At 34.2% G+C, this 13,909-nt stretch overlaps 1 protein-coding gene across 3 annotated transcripts in view; it reads left to right on the plus strand.

The window, feature by feature from the left end:
- The window catches only part of PIK3C2A (phosphatidylinositol-4-phosphate 3-kinase catalytic subunit type 2 alpha), a 192,084-nt gene that overhangs the window by 154,361 nt on the left and 23,814 nt on the right, over nt 1-13,909 (plus strand). For all 3 annotated transcript variants that reach the window (XM_074230187.1, XM_074230184.1, XM_074230185.1), the window contains 4 exons: nt 149-329; nt 8,059-8,163; nt 9,248-9,340; nt 13,037-13,166. In XM_074230187.1, the coding sequence (XP_074086288.1) occupies nt 149-329; nt 8,059-8,163; nt 9,248-9,340; nt 13,037-13,166 (509 nt within the window). The remainder of the gene's footprint in view (nt 1-148; nt 330-8,058; nt 8,164-9,247; nt 9,341-13,036; nt 13,167-13,909) is intronic.

Genomic DNA, 13,909 nt, shown 5'->3' on the forward strand with positions numbered 1-13,909 from the left:
GCATGTTAGAACACTGAAATAATTATTAAAAGGTTAAACCTTCTGTATATGAAAGTGTGTCTCTTTAAATTAGTTTTTAAAACTTTTTAAAACTTTTTAGTAAAACTTAAATTCTCAAGATGATTTAATGCAGTCCTTGGTCTTACAGGCTCCTGAGAGATGCTCTGCATGATGCCCAGTTTGGTGTCCGATACGAGCACATTCTGGGAGCCTTCCTGTCAATGGGAGGAAAGGGGCTAAGAGAAGAGCTTTTAAAACAGACGAAGCTTGTCCAACTTTTAGGAGGAGTGGCTGAGAAAGTCCGGCAGGCCAGTGGATCCACTAGGCAGGTAGGTGCTTGGGCACACAGCTCGGAAGATGGGGCAGAACAGGGCTGTGTCTGAAAACCTGCCTTGTTCCTGTGTGCTGTGGGAAGCTCTGATGATAAAACAGGAGCAGCAGAGACCTCTTCCAAGTATAACTCAAGTCAGTCTAATCCAACAAACATTTATTAAATGACTTATATGCAAGTACCAGGAATACAAAAATAAAAATTAAATAGTCTCTGCCATCCAACTGCTTACATTTTATGGGGAGATATGACACAGATAAGGCAATGCAGTGAGTATAGAAAGAAAGGAAGCACAAACAAATTCAGGAAGAGAATTGGGGAAAAGCCTCTCATAGTTCATAGAGCACCAGGTCTGGGGTGGGGAATTCCAATGTGGCTTCAGACACTTACCAGTTATTTTATCCTGAGCAAATCACTTAACTTGTACCTGCCTCTATTTTTCATCTGTAAAATGAGAATAACAGCACATCTCTTCCAGGGCTGCTTGAATGATCCAATGAGATCAAATGAATTGTAAAGCACTCAGCACAGGATGTGGCACATAATGAATGATACATAAATATTAGCTATCATCATTCTCATTGTAAGTAAGTAATAAAAGATTAGAACCTAACTGTGCCCAGACCCTTAAGAATTCTAAGAGGTAAAGGGGAGGAGTCTGCTCCAGAAATGAACCCACTGGGCAAAGTTGAAGCACTGGTTGGTTTGCTAGAAAGGCTTGCAATGAATGGGAATTATATAAAATGGCATTTAAAAAGTGATGAATCATATTTTGGAGAGATTTAAATGCCCAAATGAGAAGCTATAGAGATAATAGAGTTACTGAAGATTTTTAAGTAGAAGCATAAAATGCTTAAGTGGGTGTTTTAGGAATAATTATGATTTTAGAAATTAAGATTTTAGAAAGGGCAAAGACTAGAAATGTGGAGACTAATTAGGAAGCTGTATCTATAGGAAAAGAGTTTCTACATCCTACCTCACTTCCTCATGCTTTCATTGAACAGCTTTGATTCTGATACTGGGAATTTGTAGTCATTATTTTGCTTTTGATACATGTGTTCACAATGTTCTTAATGATATAGTGACATTCATGACTTTGGAGCCTGAATCTCCTCTAACCCATTTAGTCAAGTAGTCATCTAACCTCCATGGGTTCCCTGAGGTATCCCTTTCTTTTAATAACTTTAATCTTAAAGATTTTCTTTCTTGTATCAAGATAAAAACTGTTTCACTAACTCCATCCGCTGGTTTAAGTTCTACCTAGTTCATGTGCCAAGCAGAATAGGAAAAATCTTTCTTCTGTTAGAATCATTAAAATATTTCAAGACTGTGATCATATCTCCCCTCGTCTTCCTTTTCTAGGCTAACTCCCTACTTCCTTTAGTCAACACTCTCAATAGCTGAGATTTGAATTCCCTTGATATCTTGAATTGAGTTCTCAGTGTTAATTGAAAGTTCATTCTCTTTCACATACTAGTGTTGTGTGTGTGTGTGTGCGTGAGTGTGCGTGCATGCATAGATAGGGAGAGAGAAGGAATGGAAATGTGCAAAATATATCAGCATTTTTTGTGCTAATACAAAGATCAATCAGCTTAAAAAAATTTTTAAAAATCAATTCTAAGATGCAAGTAAAAAGATTAAAACAAATACATACTTAAATACAAGATAGGGTACAAAGGAGGGCACTTTTTTCCTTTAAAAATTTTTTTGAGTATTTTCATCCATGTATACGCACATACATATTTCCAAGTTACAAAATTTCCATGCACCCTCCCTTCCCACCCCCCTCCCCAAGCAGTGAACAATCAAGTTAGCATTTTACTTACATATTTTGATAAACATGTTTACAAAATAGTATTTTTCAGCATGAGGAATTAGAATTAAGGGAAAGGGATACATAAGAAATAATTTTTATAAATTGTTCCTCATATTTGGAAGGATGCTTTTTTTTCTGCATGTTTTGTTTTTTCTTCCTCTAGTTGGGGATATAGATCATTACTGTCTAATACAGTTAGGAGCTGCTTCCATCAAAGTTGTTCATCTCATAATGTTGTTGTTGATATGTGCATTGTTCTCTTGGTTTAACTCCCCTCACTCAGCATCAGATCCCATAAGTCACTCCATGCTTCTCTAGAGTTCAACCATTTACGATTTCTTATAGAACAATAATATTCCATGCCCATTTATGTACCATAACTTGTTTAGCCATTCCCTAATTGATGGGCATCCCCTCAATTTCCAGTTCTTTGCTACTACAAAAAGAGCTGCTATAATATTTTTGGAATATGTAGGGCTTTTGCCATTTTTGTCTAGATACAGACCTAGAATTGGAATTGCTGGGTCAAGGGGTTTGAACAGTTTCATTGGTCTTTGGGCATAGTTCCATATTGCTTCTCAGAAAGGTTTGATCTGTTCACAACCCCACAAGCAGTGCATCAATGTACCAGTTCTCCCACAACCTCTCCAACATTGATCATCTTCCCTTTTTCTCATCTTGGCTAATCTAATAGGTGTGAGATGATACCTCATTGTTTTAATTTGCATTTCTCTAATCAATAGTGTTTTGGAGCATTTTTTTCATATGACTATATTTGACTTTAATTTTTTCATTTGAAAACTTGTCTGTTCATATTCTTTGACCATTTATCATTTGGGAAATGACTTGTGATCTTATAAATTTATGCAATTCTCTATATATTTTAGAAATGAGACTTTTATCAGAACTCCTGGTTGTGAAGATTTCCTTCTAATTTTGGCAGCATTGAGTTTATTAGTGCAAAACATTTTTAATTTATTATAGTCAATCATTCAGTTTGCAGTTTATGATCTGCTCTAATTCTTGTTTGGTCATAAATTTATCCTTTTTCTATATGTCAGATAGAGAATTTTTCATTTTATTAATTTATGGTATCGCTCTTTTATGTCTAAATCCTGTACTCTGGGGTAGCTAGGTGGCACAGTGGATAAAGCACTGGTCCTGGAGTCAGGAGTACCTGAGTTCAAATCCAGCTTCAAACACTTGATAATTACATAGCTGTGTGGCCTTGGGCAAGCCACTTAGCCCCATTGCCTTGCAAAAACCTTAAAAAAAAAAGATACCTGAAACTAGAGATAGACAGTTCATCAATGAAACTTCTTAATACCATGGTGATCTAGAATTACACATTCAAGCTGACTGCAGTAGAATCTTACCAGCTAGTAGAAAAAAATTCCATATGTTAAATCCTGTACCCATTTTGACCTTATTTTGGTATAGGGTGTGAGATGTGGATTAATGCCTAGTTTTTGTCGTACTATTTTTTAAAATTAATTTTTCTCACATTACTACAAGTAGTCTTGTTGTAAAAATAAACATAATGTCAACCCCCTCTCCCCCCAGAGAGAAAACTCAAGAAAAATAAAGTGAGATGAAAAAAAATGTTTCGGTCAGACACCATCAGCTCTTGTCTTTGGGATAGATAGTATTCTTTTTCTTAAGTCCATTAGAGAAATTGCTTCAATATTCGTAAAGTTTCTATTGCTAGCTTTATTTCCCTCCCTTCCCTATATTATTCCCCACCCCCATTTAGTTTATTCTCTTTTTCCTTTCACCCTATTCTTCCTCCAAGTGTACTGTATCTGACTACCCTCTCCCAAGATCTTTCCCTTCTCCTATCACCTACATCTCCCCTCCCTTCCCTCATTCCCTTTCTCCCATCCCTTTCCTCTAGATTTCTATACCTTATTGAGTATGTATGTTATTTCCTCTCTGAGCCACTTCAGGTGAGAGTGTAGGTCCATCTAACCTCTTCCACTGAGTCCTGTACTTGAAGATCGAACTTCTTGTTAAGCTCTGGTTGTTTCAACAGGATAGTTTGAAATTCCCTTATTTCATTGAAAGTCCTTCTTTTATTCCAAGTTCCTTTGCCTTCCAGAATATCATTTTTCCAAACCCTATGAGCCCTTAACATAAAAACTGCTAAATCTTGTGTTATCCTGACTATAACTCCACAAAATTAGAATTGTTTCATTCTGGCTGCTTCTAATATTTTCTCCTTGACTTGGGGAGTCCTGGAATTTGGCTATAATATTCCTGGTGGTTTTCATTTCAATTTTTTCATTTCATTTCAATCTCTTCAGGAGGTGATCCATGGGGATTCCTTCAATTTCTATTTTACCCTCTGGTGCTTATTTATATTGGAGCTATCATTGGAGCTAATTGAGTAGGAGAGTCCTATAACCAAAGCTGTATTTAAGGAAAATTTCTTTGACAGAAGAATTTCAGGAAAATCGATCAAGGAGCACAGTCTTAAGTGAGAAGAGATCCAAGGGGGTTTTTATAAATAGAAAGGAGAGAGTCAGATGTGATAAATGTTGTAGAAGGATAAAAGTTAAGACTTGGCAACTGATTGGACATGAGGAGTGAGGGAGAGCCAGCAGTCAATGATTTATATCATTTTGTCCCCAGGTTTTGAACCAAGGGAAAGTAGAAAAGTGGTTATATTTTCAACCAGAATAGGAAAGTTTGAAAGCAGTTTGGGTTTGAGGGGAAAGATGATGAGTTCAGTTTTATACATGCTAAGTTGGACAAGTCCCTGTGAAATTAAGTTTGAAATGTCCATTGGGTGTTTTTCTCACACATATATGTGTGTTCGTGTGTGAATGTATACATACATATATGTATGTATGAATATATGTATGCATATATTTGTGAGTGATTTGCATAGAGATAATAAACTTGTAGGAGCTAATAGGTTACCCATAGTTAGATTGTAGCAAGAAAGGAGAAACCCCAGATCTGAACCTTGGGTAACAGTCCATAGTTAGGGGACAAGAGTTAATATATGAATGATGAGGCAAGAGTGTTCAGGACAGTAAAATAAGGATCAGGAGAATTAAAATTTTTTTAAAGTGTCATGTGTCCACCAATTTTTATGAATGTCTAAAAGTACTGGAGTTTATGAAGATAATAGATTAATTATTTGTGCAATATGAAATGACAAATCTGAGGAGTTACAAGAAACAGAAAAATATATAAGAAATGATGCATAGTAAAAGAAATCGATCAAAAGAACAATATACACAATGATTACAATAATATGAATGAAAATATTGCTAAAAATTAGGCCAGAACTCTAAGTGATGGTCCTGAAGTAGATAGAATGAAACATATCTGTCTTCTCAAGTAGAGAAGTGCAGGGGATTATAGTTCAAAGCATTTTTTTATGTTGTCTGAAAAGGTCACTGTTGGATGGGTTTAATTTTTTCTTTTTTAAATGGATGATATAGATGGGGGGCAGAGTTGTTAGAAGTGTACCTTTTATTAGTGTGATATAAAGATAAGAGTACCAATCAAATGTATTTTTCAAAAAAGGGAGGGAAAAAAGTGGGGAAAGGAAAGGCTGAGAACTATCATATTTGAGTTTTAAACTGACCCACGTTGGGATTATGAACTGTTGTTGAAGACATATATTTCTGTTAATATAAGCCAAAATCACATTAACTTTTGGCTAATAGTGTTGATTCATTGAGTTTGTAGTCTATTGAACCACTTACTGTGTGTCTTTTTTCATTTTAATAGCTTTCTTCTCAAATTTCTCTCAGGCTGAATTTGTACAAATAACTTTGACATTTTGTGTCTTGGTCCAAGACTTTATCTTTATTAAATTTCATTATTGTTCTTTTGCTTCTCAGCTTCTTTTTGGATTCTGTCATTCAAAGTTATAGCTATTTCTTCCAGGTTAATTTCATTCATTTTTGTCATGACTTTGGTCCAAATTAAGTGACTTCAGATAATGAACAGAACAGGACTAAAAAGAGATCCCCATAACATTTCCAGTAGAGTTTCTTCTCTCCATGTTGTTATCACTCTATTAATCTATACCCGAAACCCTTAAGTTATAAATTTTAAACTAATTTGAAATTTACCTGATTATTAGTCTATTCCTTTATCTTTTGTCCATAATGTTACCTTGCAAGACTTTCTTCACAACCTTTTTTTACTACACCTTTTTTTACTATATAGCATTCTCCTCATCTATCAGTTGATTGTTAAGTAGGGAAATAAGACAGTGTGGCATAAGTTGTTCTTAGTAAATGCATGCTGCATTATAGTGTTCATAATTTGAAAAAAGTGTTTACAAATTATACTTTTGTAAGAGAATTGCAAGGAATTAGAGATGATCTTATTGAAGGCAAGGGGAAACATTATTACTTTTTCTTTCCTTTCTTCCTCACTCAAACATTCTTTCCCATGCCTTATCCTCCCTTCATCCCCTAAGATTCAAGGGTTATCTTATAAGTGTATATCTTTATGTCTTTCTTTTTGACATACAGTATGAATTTACTACCCATTTTCAACTAAAATAGTCTCTCTTAACAAGGTATACCTTTCCATTTCTATATTTCAGTTCTGAACTTTTGCCTGTCAGGTTTGTTGATAACCATGGAGCTATATTTAGTTCATTGCATTAATATTTCAAATTAATTTTGTTTAGAATCTTATCTTTGGCCCCTTGGTGTATAGGTAGAAGAAACAAAAATAATTTCTTCTACTATTCTATTTTCCCCAGGGTATTCCTAGGTATTCCACAACTAGAGTTTCTATACTATGCCTATAGCTCTTGACAGATTCTCTACCTGAATCTTCATCTCCCTTCCATTTTGAGTTTAGATCCCTGAAGCAAATGCATTCTTATTATGTGCTTTCCATTCTTGCTTAGAAGCTCTTCATTCATATTCTAGGAAATCAAATTCCATTCTTTCTTTAGCTCCTTCTTTCATATCTTCCTTTTTCTTCTAAAATTGTACTTTCACTGCTATTTCTTGTTTATGTTTTTTTTTTACATATGTTATGGTCAAAATAAGACCAAGGCATAAAGTTCTGAAACATGATCAATTTATTAATAAAATGCAAACTTGCCAATAAAAAAGATCCCAGTTTCCTCAGCAAAGGTGGAAAAATGACTACCCATTTTATAGTTTTAGGGAAATATAGAACTAGACAAGGACTTCATAGATAGGGACCACATTATGATTAATTTAAAGAGGTCAGTGTCATAAATGGTGAAATCATTGCAAATGGTTACAGATCTGAGGCATGGGAGACAACATGATTGATTGGAAATTGGGGGTTGAGGGACTAGCCAAAGTCCCTTCCTTCCTGTGATTAAGAAATATTTACTATTTGAGTCCATCTACAAGGTTAGAGATGGTCGACCAGACTTCTTCAAATAATAAACAACCTTGAAGGACATTCTGGTAGCGTAAAGACATTAGACCAGATTCCTTGATGTCCACCTGCATTCTTCAAGGGTTACAGAATTCCTTGATATAAGAATAGAATAGTGATTTACAAAAGAACCGCATTTCTAAACTTTTCTCACAATTAAATTTCTGAGCTAATTACATTCAGAGACAAAGAATCATGACTTGGGCAATTTTAGGATAAAATCAGTTAATATCGATTTAAAAGTGATACAGAATCAAGGGGCAGCTAGGTGGAGTAGTGGATAAAGCACCGGCCTTGGAGTCAGGAGTACCTGGGTTCAGATCCGGTCTCAGACACTTAATAATTACCTAGCTGTGTGGCCTTGGGTAAGCCACTTAACCCTGTTTGCCTTGCAAAACCTGAAAGAAAGAAAGAAAGAAAGAAAGAAAGAAAGAAAGAAAGAAAGGAAATTGAAAAAAAGTGGTACAGAATCAGCCAGATTATTTCATATAAATTTAGATGTATATCTTTTTCTCAGGTTGTCCTCCAAAGATGCATGGAACGGGTACAGTCCTTTTTCTTAAGAAATAAATGTCGTCTCCCTCTCAATCCAAGTCTTGTGGCAAAAGAACTGAATATTAAGGTATGCTTTAATATACATTTTTGTATTGGCATCACACTTTCAAAACAGTACAAAGAAAGCATCAGATAAGTAGAGGTATAATGATGTAACTGGTAATTATATAGATAACTTTTACCCCAGATATAGAAAAATTCATTTATATATTTAGTCTTAAATATTTGTTGATGATCATATAGACCCTGTTGATATTCAGCAAATCATTTAAAACCAACTGCAGACCTCATTTATTTTGAAAAAGACATAATAATAATGTTAATATCAAGTCACCAAGAGAATAAAGCAAAACAATCAATCTATTAAGAGTGTACTTCTAAGATGTGCGAGATCTGCGAACTTTTGCTTTTGGTTAAAAGAGCAGATATGTATGAAAGGAATCAGTTTATACTTATTGTCAGTATAAGACTTAGACCCTCTGCTTCTCATTGTTACTTTGAACATTGTATCTATAACATGGAAATCCAGAAAGGCAAGAAAGTATCTTCGTCATACTTCTGTGAACATGGCAATGTTGTTCTATGGGCTTAATGTAGCTGCAGTGTAACTTAGGAAAACCCTAAGAATTGCAGGTTGTTCATACAGGCTCAGAGTTGGAGGGGACTTGGTGTCTGTTCACTATTTCCCTAAATGGGAATCTCCTTCCCCAGTTAATCAAGAAGCCCAGCCATTCACAGCAGTTCATTCTAAAGGTATAATTTTTAGTTTTTGTTTTATCAAGTCTAAATATGCCCATTTGAAACTTCTAATTATTGTTTCGAGTATGGGGTTTAATATAGTGCCCTGAACTATTTTGGTTAACCTAATAACTTTATATTATTTTTACTTTTTAAATTACATCTGGATTGGGAATTAAAAAACCCAACAAAACAAGATTGCCAGAGACCTAGTGGTTACAGAGTGAAGTGACTTGGTTAATGTGGGGAATTTCATGCTAAAGCTCTGCTTTTTTTCCGTTTGGTATTTTTAGTGAATGAATACTGCTGTTACTCTCACTGGTGCCATGATTTAAAGGCACCAGTGAGTTAAGGGAAAAAGCCTAGTAGGATGTTATACCCATTCCCATATTTAATACTCATTATATTTGCAGACATGTTCCTTCTTCAGTTCTAATGCAGTTCCCCTGAAAGTTACAATGGTGAATGCTGATCCTTTAGGGGAGGAAATCAATGTCATGTTTAAGGTGAGATTTTCTTCTTTCTAGGAGAGAAATGAGGAAATGAGTATGTTTTATTTTCATGGTTATATTTTCCAAACTACTTCTGAAATGTAGTTCACTTGGTGTACAATGGGCCTATTAGTTTCATTTTTAATTTTTCTTAGTTATTCTTTAAATTTATAATTTAGAACAAAATTAGTATTTGCATTGTCTTTGGAGTCTACCCATTCTATAAGCTACCTCATTGTCTGTGCATCTCAGATCTTCATTGCTGGGGCGGCTAGGTGGCGCAGTGGATAAAGCACCAGCCCTGGAATCAGGAGTACCTGAGTTCAAATCTGGTCTCAGACACTTAATAATTACCTAGTTGTGTGGCCTTGGGCAAGCCACTTAACCCCATTGCCCTGCAAAAACCCAAAATAAATAAATAAAGATCGTTGCTCCTTGACTAAGGAATGAAAAGAAATGAACTTTCCATACTATCCTTAAAGAGAACAATTTAGACTGTAGTCCTATTATAATGATGGGGGAAATGGTGGCTAAGCCATTGGCCATGGCTGAGAGCATTTAGGAAAAGATTAAAATTATTATTTATATGAAATGTATTGGCTAAAGCAGTTAGTTTTCCAAATGGTAATTTAATGATTTTTATTAAAACATTATATTTTTTAAAATAAATCTAAGACCTCTACTTTGGAAAGCATTGCATATTGGAAAGTATAAAATAATTTTCTCTTTGAAGTTTTGTGTCCCAGAACCTCTTGTGCATATTGTAGGACAAAGCTTCACATAACCAGAAACATCCTCGGAAAGGACAATGGAAGCCACAGTGATGCCTTTGCTAGAATGTTTACAGATTTGAGAGTCATGAGTTAGCTATGATAGTCTACACATTGTCTAGTGAAGAACAAAAGCATAGAAGGAATAGTCTTTGTTATTATCTGTGGAAAAGGAAGACCTTTCTTTCTCACTTACATATATATTGTATTGAACCCCTAATGCCCATCCTGGCAAAAGTAGTAATGAAGGAGACAGAAATGTAAAAGAGTAAAAACAATAACAATGCACTAGAGAAGAAAAGACAGTAGTCAGTCCTCATGACTTTTAAATAAGGTTCTAGCTAGTAATAGAGAAGAAAAGCAGTTATAAGATGTATCATTTTTCATTTACAGAGAGATTTAGGTAGTAACAATTACAAAGCAAAATTTAAAATGATGGACAATGTGTTTTCTAACCTGTGCTTTCTCCAAACATATTCCCTTTTGCTGTAAACTGGTGATTTTAATAGGTAGATTCCTTTATTTTAAAAAAAATAGTGCTTGAACTTTGAACATAGGCCTTATCCTTTATTGCTTCCTCATCTACATATGGAACCACAACTCCTTTCTCCCACATTGTCCACTCACTTGCTATTTTCTTATAATCCATTCACAGCAGGAGATCATAGTCTTTTATCCATGAGGAATTCTCATGATCCTATGGGTAGACCCACTGAAGGAAAACTTCTATTTTTAAGAAATAAGCATTTAAATTTTTTTAAATGAATTTTGAAATTATCACCAGTAATTGTTAACAAAATTGAAAAACAAAATAAAATGTCAAAATAAGGTACAAATTCTTAACAACCCCCCCACCCCAAATTCTAGGCTTTAACAGGAGATCTTAATAAGCAACAAGGAAAGATATTTTTGTTTCTGTCTCTCCTATCAGTCCTGCTCAGTTTTGGCTTCCCTGTGCCTCTTATTCTACTTTCCCCTTCTCTTTTAGAAATACCTTCAAAGATGAAGCTTTTTGCAAGTTTTTAAGATTGTTTTTTAATATAAAAGTTATTAATGTGAAACTATAGATTGAAAATACTTAAAGTTTAATTTCTTTTTTTTTTGGTGTTTTTTTTTTTTGCAAGGCAAAGTGGCTTACCCAAGGCCACACAGCTAGATAATTATTAAGTGTCTGAGACCAGATTTGAACCCAGGTACTCCTGACTCTAAGGCCAGTGCTTTATCCACTACGCCACCTAGCTGCCCCAAGAATTACTTTTCAATTGATATTTTATTTTTATTTTTCCAATTACATGTTATTAAAGTTTTTCAGCATTCATTCACATGTATATGCATATTTTTAAGTTAGATAATTTCCTTCCACCCTCCCCTCAGCAGTGAACAGTCTGGCAAATATTGTACATACACAGTCATTTTCTGTATGAGAAATTAGAATTTAAAGAAAAGAAAGAAAACCATGAGATAGGAAAGAAAAACTTAAGAGAAATTTTTAAAAAGCAAATGTAGTTTTCTTTCAGATTCTGTGTGCTTTTTTAGTTTAGTTTAGTTTAGTTTAGTTTAGTTTTTTCCCAGTGGATGTAGATAGCATTGTCTATAGCAGGTCTCCTCGGGTTGTCCTAACTCTTTGAATGAGAGAGGAACTGCATCTATCAAGGATGATCAGCTCACAATGATGTTGTTAATGTGTACAATTTCTCTCATTTCTGATCCTTTTACTTAATATCAGGTCCTGTAATTCATTCCATGCTTCTAGAGTCTGACCATTCATTATTTCTTATAGAACAATAGTACTGCATCACATTCATATACCATAACTTGTTCATCCATTCTCCAATTGATGGGCAGCCCCTCAATTTCCAATTCTTTGCCACTGCAAAAAGATCTGCTATGCATGTGTTGGAACACATGGGACTTCTGATTTCTTCTGGATAGACCTAGTAATGGTATCAGTTTTATTGGTAACAATTTTATTGCTCTTTGAGCATAGTTCCATTTTGCTCTCTAGAATGGTCACATCAGTTCACAGTTCCATCAATAGTGCATTAATGTCCCAATCCTCCCACAACCCCTCCCAACATTGATCCTTTCCCCTTTTTGTCATCTTATTTAGCCAATCTGATAGGTAGAAATTACTCTAATCAGTAATTATTTGAAGCATTTTTTATATGATTACATATAGCTTTAATTTCTTCATTTGAAAACTTCCTGTTCATATCCTTTGACCTTATATTAGTTGGGGAAAGTAAAAAATTATTGATCTGCATTATTTATCATAATGATCAACTATAGATATGGCACTTATTTACTTATAGAAGATAAAGAAGCAAAGAAATTTCTGTCCTCCCCTTTTCTCTCTTCCTTTCATTGCCCTTGTAATAACTGATAAAATGTTGAAGAAAAGCCCAATTGTGTTTTGTTTTGTTTTTTGTTTTTTTAGTTTTTGCAAGGCAATGGAGTTAAGTAGCTTGCCCAAGGCCACATAGCTAGGTAATTATTAAGTGTCTGAGACCGGATTTGAACTCAGGTACTCCAGGACTGGTGCTCTATCCACTGCACCACCTAGCTTCCCCCAAGCCCAATTGGTTTTTTTTTTTAGGGTTTTTTTTTTTCCAAGGCAAATGGGGTTAAGTGGCTTGCCCAAGGCCATACAGCTAGGCAATTACTAAGTGTCTGAGATCAGATTTGAACCCAGGTACTCCCGACTCCAAAGCGGTGCTTTATCCACTACACCACCTAGCTGCCCTCAATTGTTTTTTAAAAAGAAAAGTGAATTTTTCTCAGCTTTTCAAGAGTATAGTCTATTGTTAGACTTAAAATTTTGAGCATAGTCTATTGTTGTTGTTGTTGTTATTATTATTATTATTATTATTATTATTATGATATGATTGTAGTCTACTATTAGACTTAAAAGTGTGGTCCTTTTATTTCTTTTTATTTTAAGGTTGGTGAAGATCTACGGCAAGATATGTTGGCTTTACAAATGATAAAGATTATGGATAAGATCTGGCTAAAGGAGGGACTGGATCTGAGAATGGTCATTTTCAAATGTCTTTCAACAGGCAAAGATAGAGGTGAAATTACTAGTTTATATCTGATATTCAATTTTCCCATTTCTGTGTGTTCTCTTGAATATCTCATTCGTTTATTTATTGGCCTTCTGTCTTTTATATTGGATGCCCAAAGAATTATACAACTGGTATAATCTCTTTAATAAAAACTATCTGAATAGGAGCATGTTTAGTTCACTGAAATGTAGTGAATATATTTTATATATATATATATATATATATATATATATATATATATATATATATATATATATATATATATATTGAGTTTTGTACTTAATTGCTTTTATATTTACCAAGTTAAATTAAAATTTTTGACACTTAATCTGAACAAAAGACAGTATTAGTATCGGCCTTTATACATCAAGAGCAAACATGGTTTTCTTTTTACTGCTTAAATTTTTACTACCTTTTTTTCATATAATAAAATATACCCTTTGTTCTAGCTCCCCAAAAATATTATATCTCTTCCTTTTGCATCTTTATACTTTTCCTTTTTGTTGACTATTCTGTTCTCAAAAAATGTACCTTTCCTCTGTCTTGTAAATTCCCCTGCTTGACTCTGCTATCATTTATAGCTAAATTGCTTCTTTTTCTTTCTAATACTACATTTCTTAAATTGATTTAAAGTTCAAGAAATATATCTATATACCTTCCACTGTATGTACTCTCCTAAGTTCTAGTTACCAAATCCAATTACATTTCCTGTTTTCATTCTTTTTAACACTGGATGTTGTTGACAACCC

The sequence above is a fragment of the Macrotis lagotis genome, chromosome 3 (assembly GCF_037893015.1).
Source record: "Macrotis lagotis isolate mMagLag1 chromosome 3, bilby.v1.9.chrom.fasta, whole genome shotgun sequence".
NCBI classification, from domain to species: domain Eukaryota; kingdom Metazoa; phylum Chordata; class Mammalia; order Peramelemorphia; family Peramelidae; genus Macrotis; species Macrotis lagotis.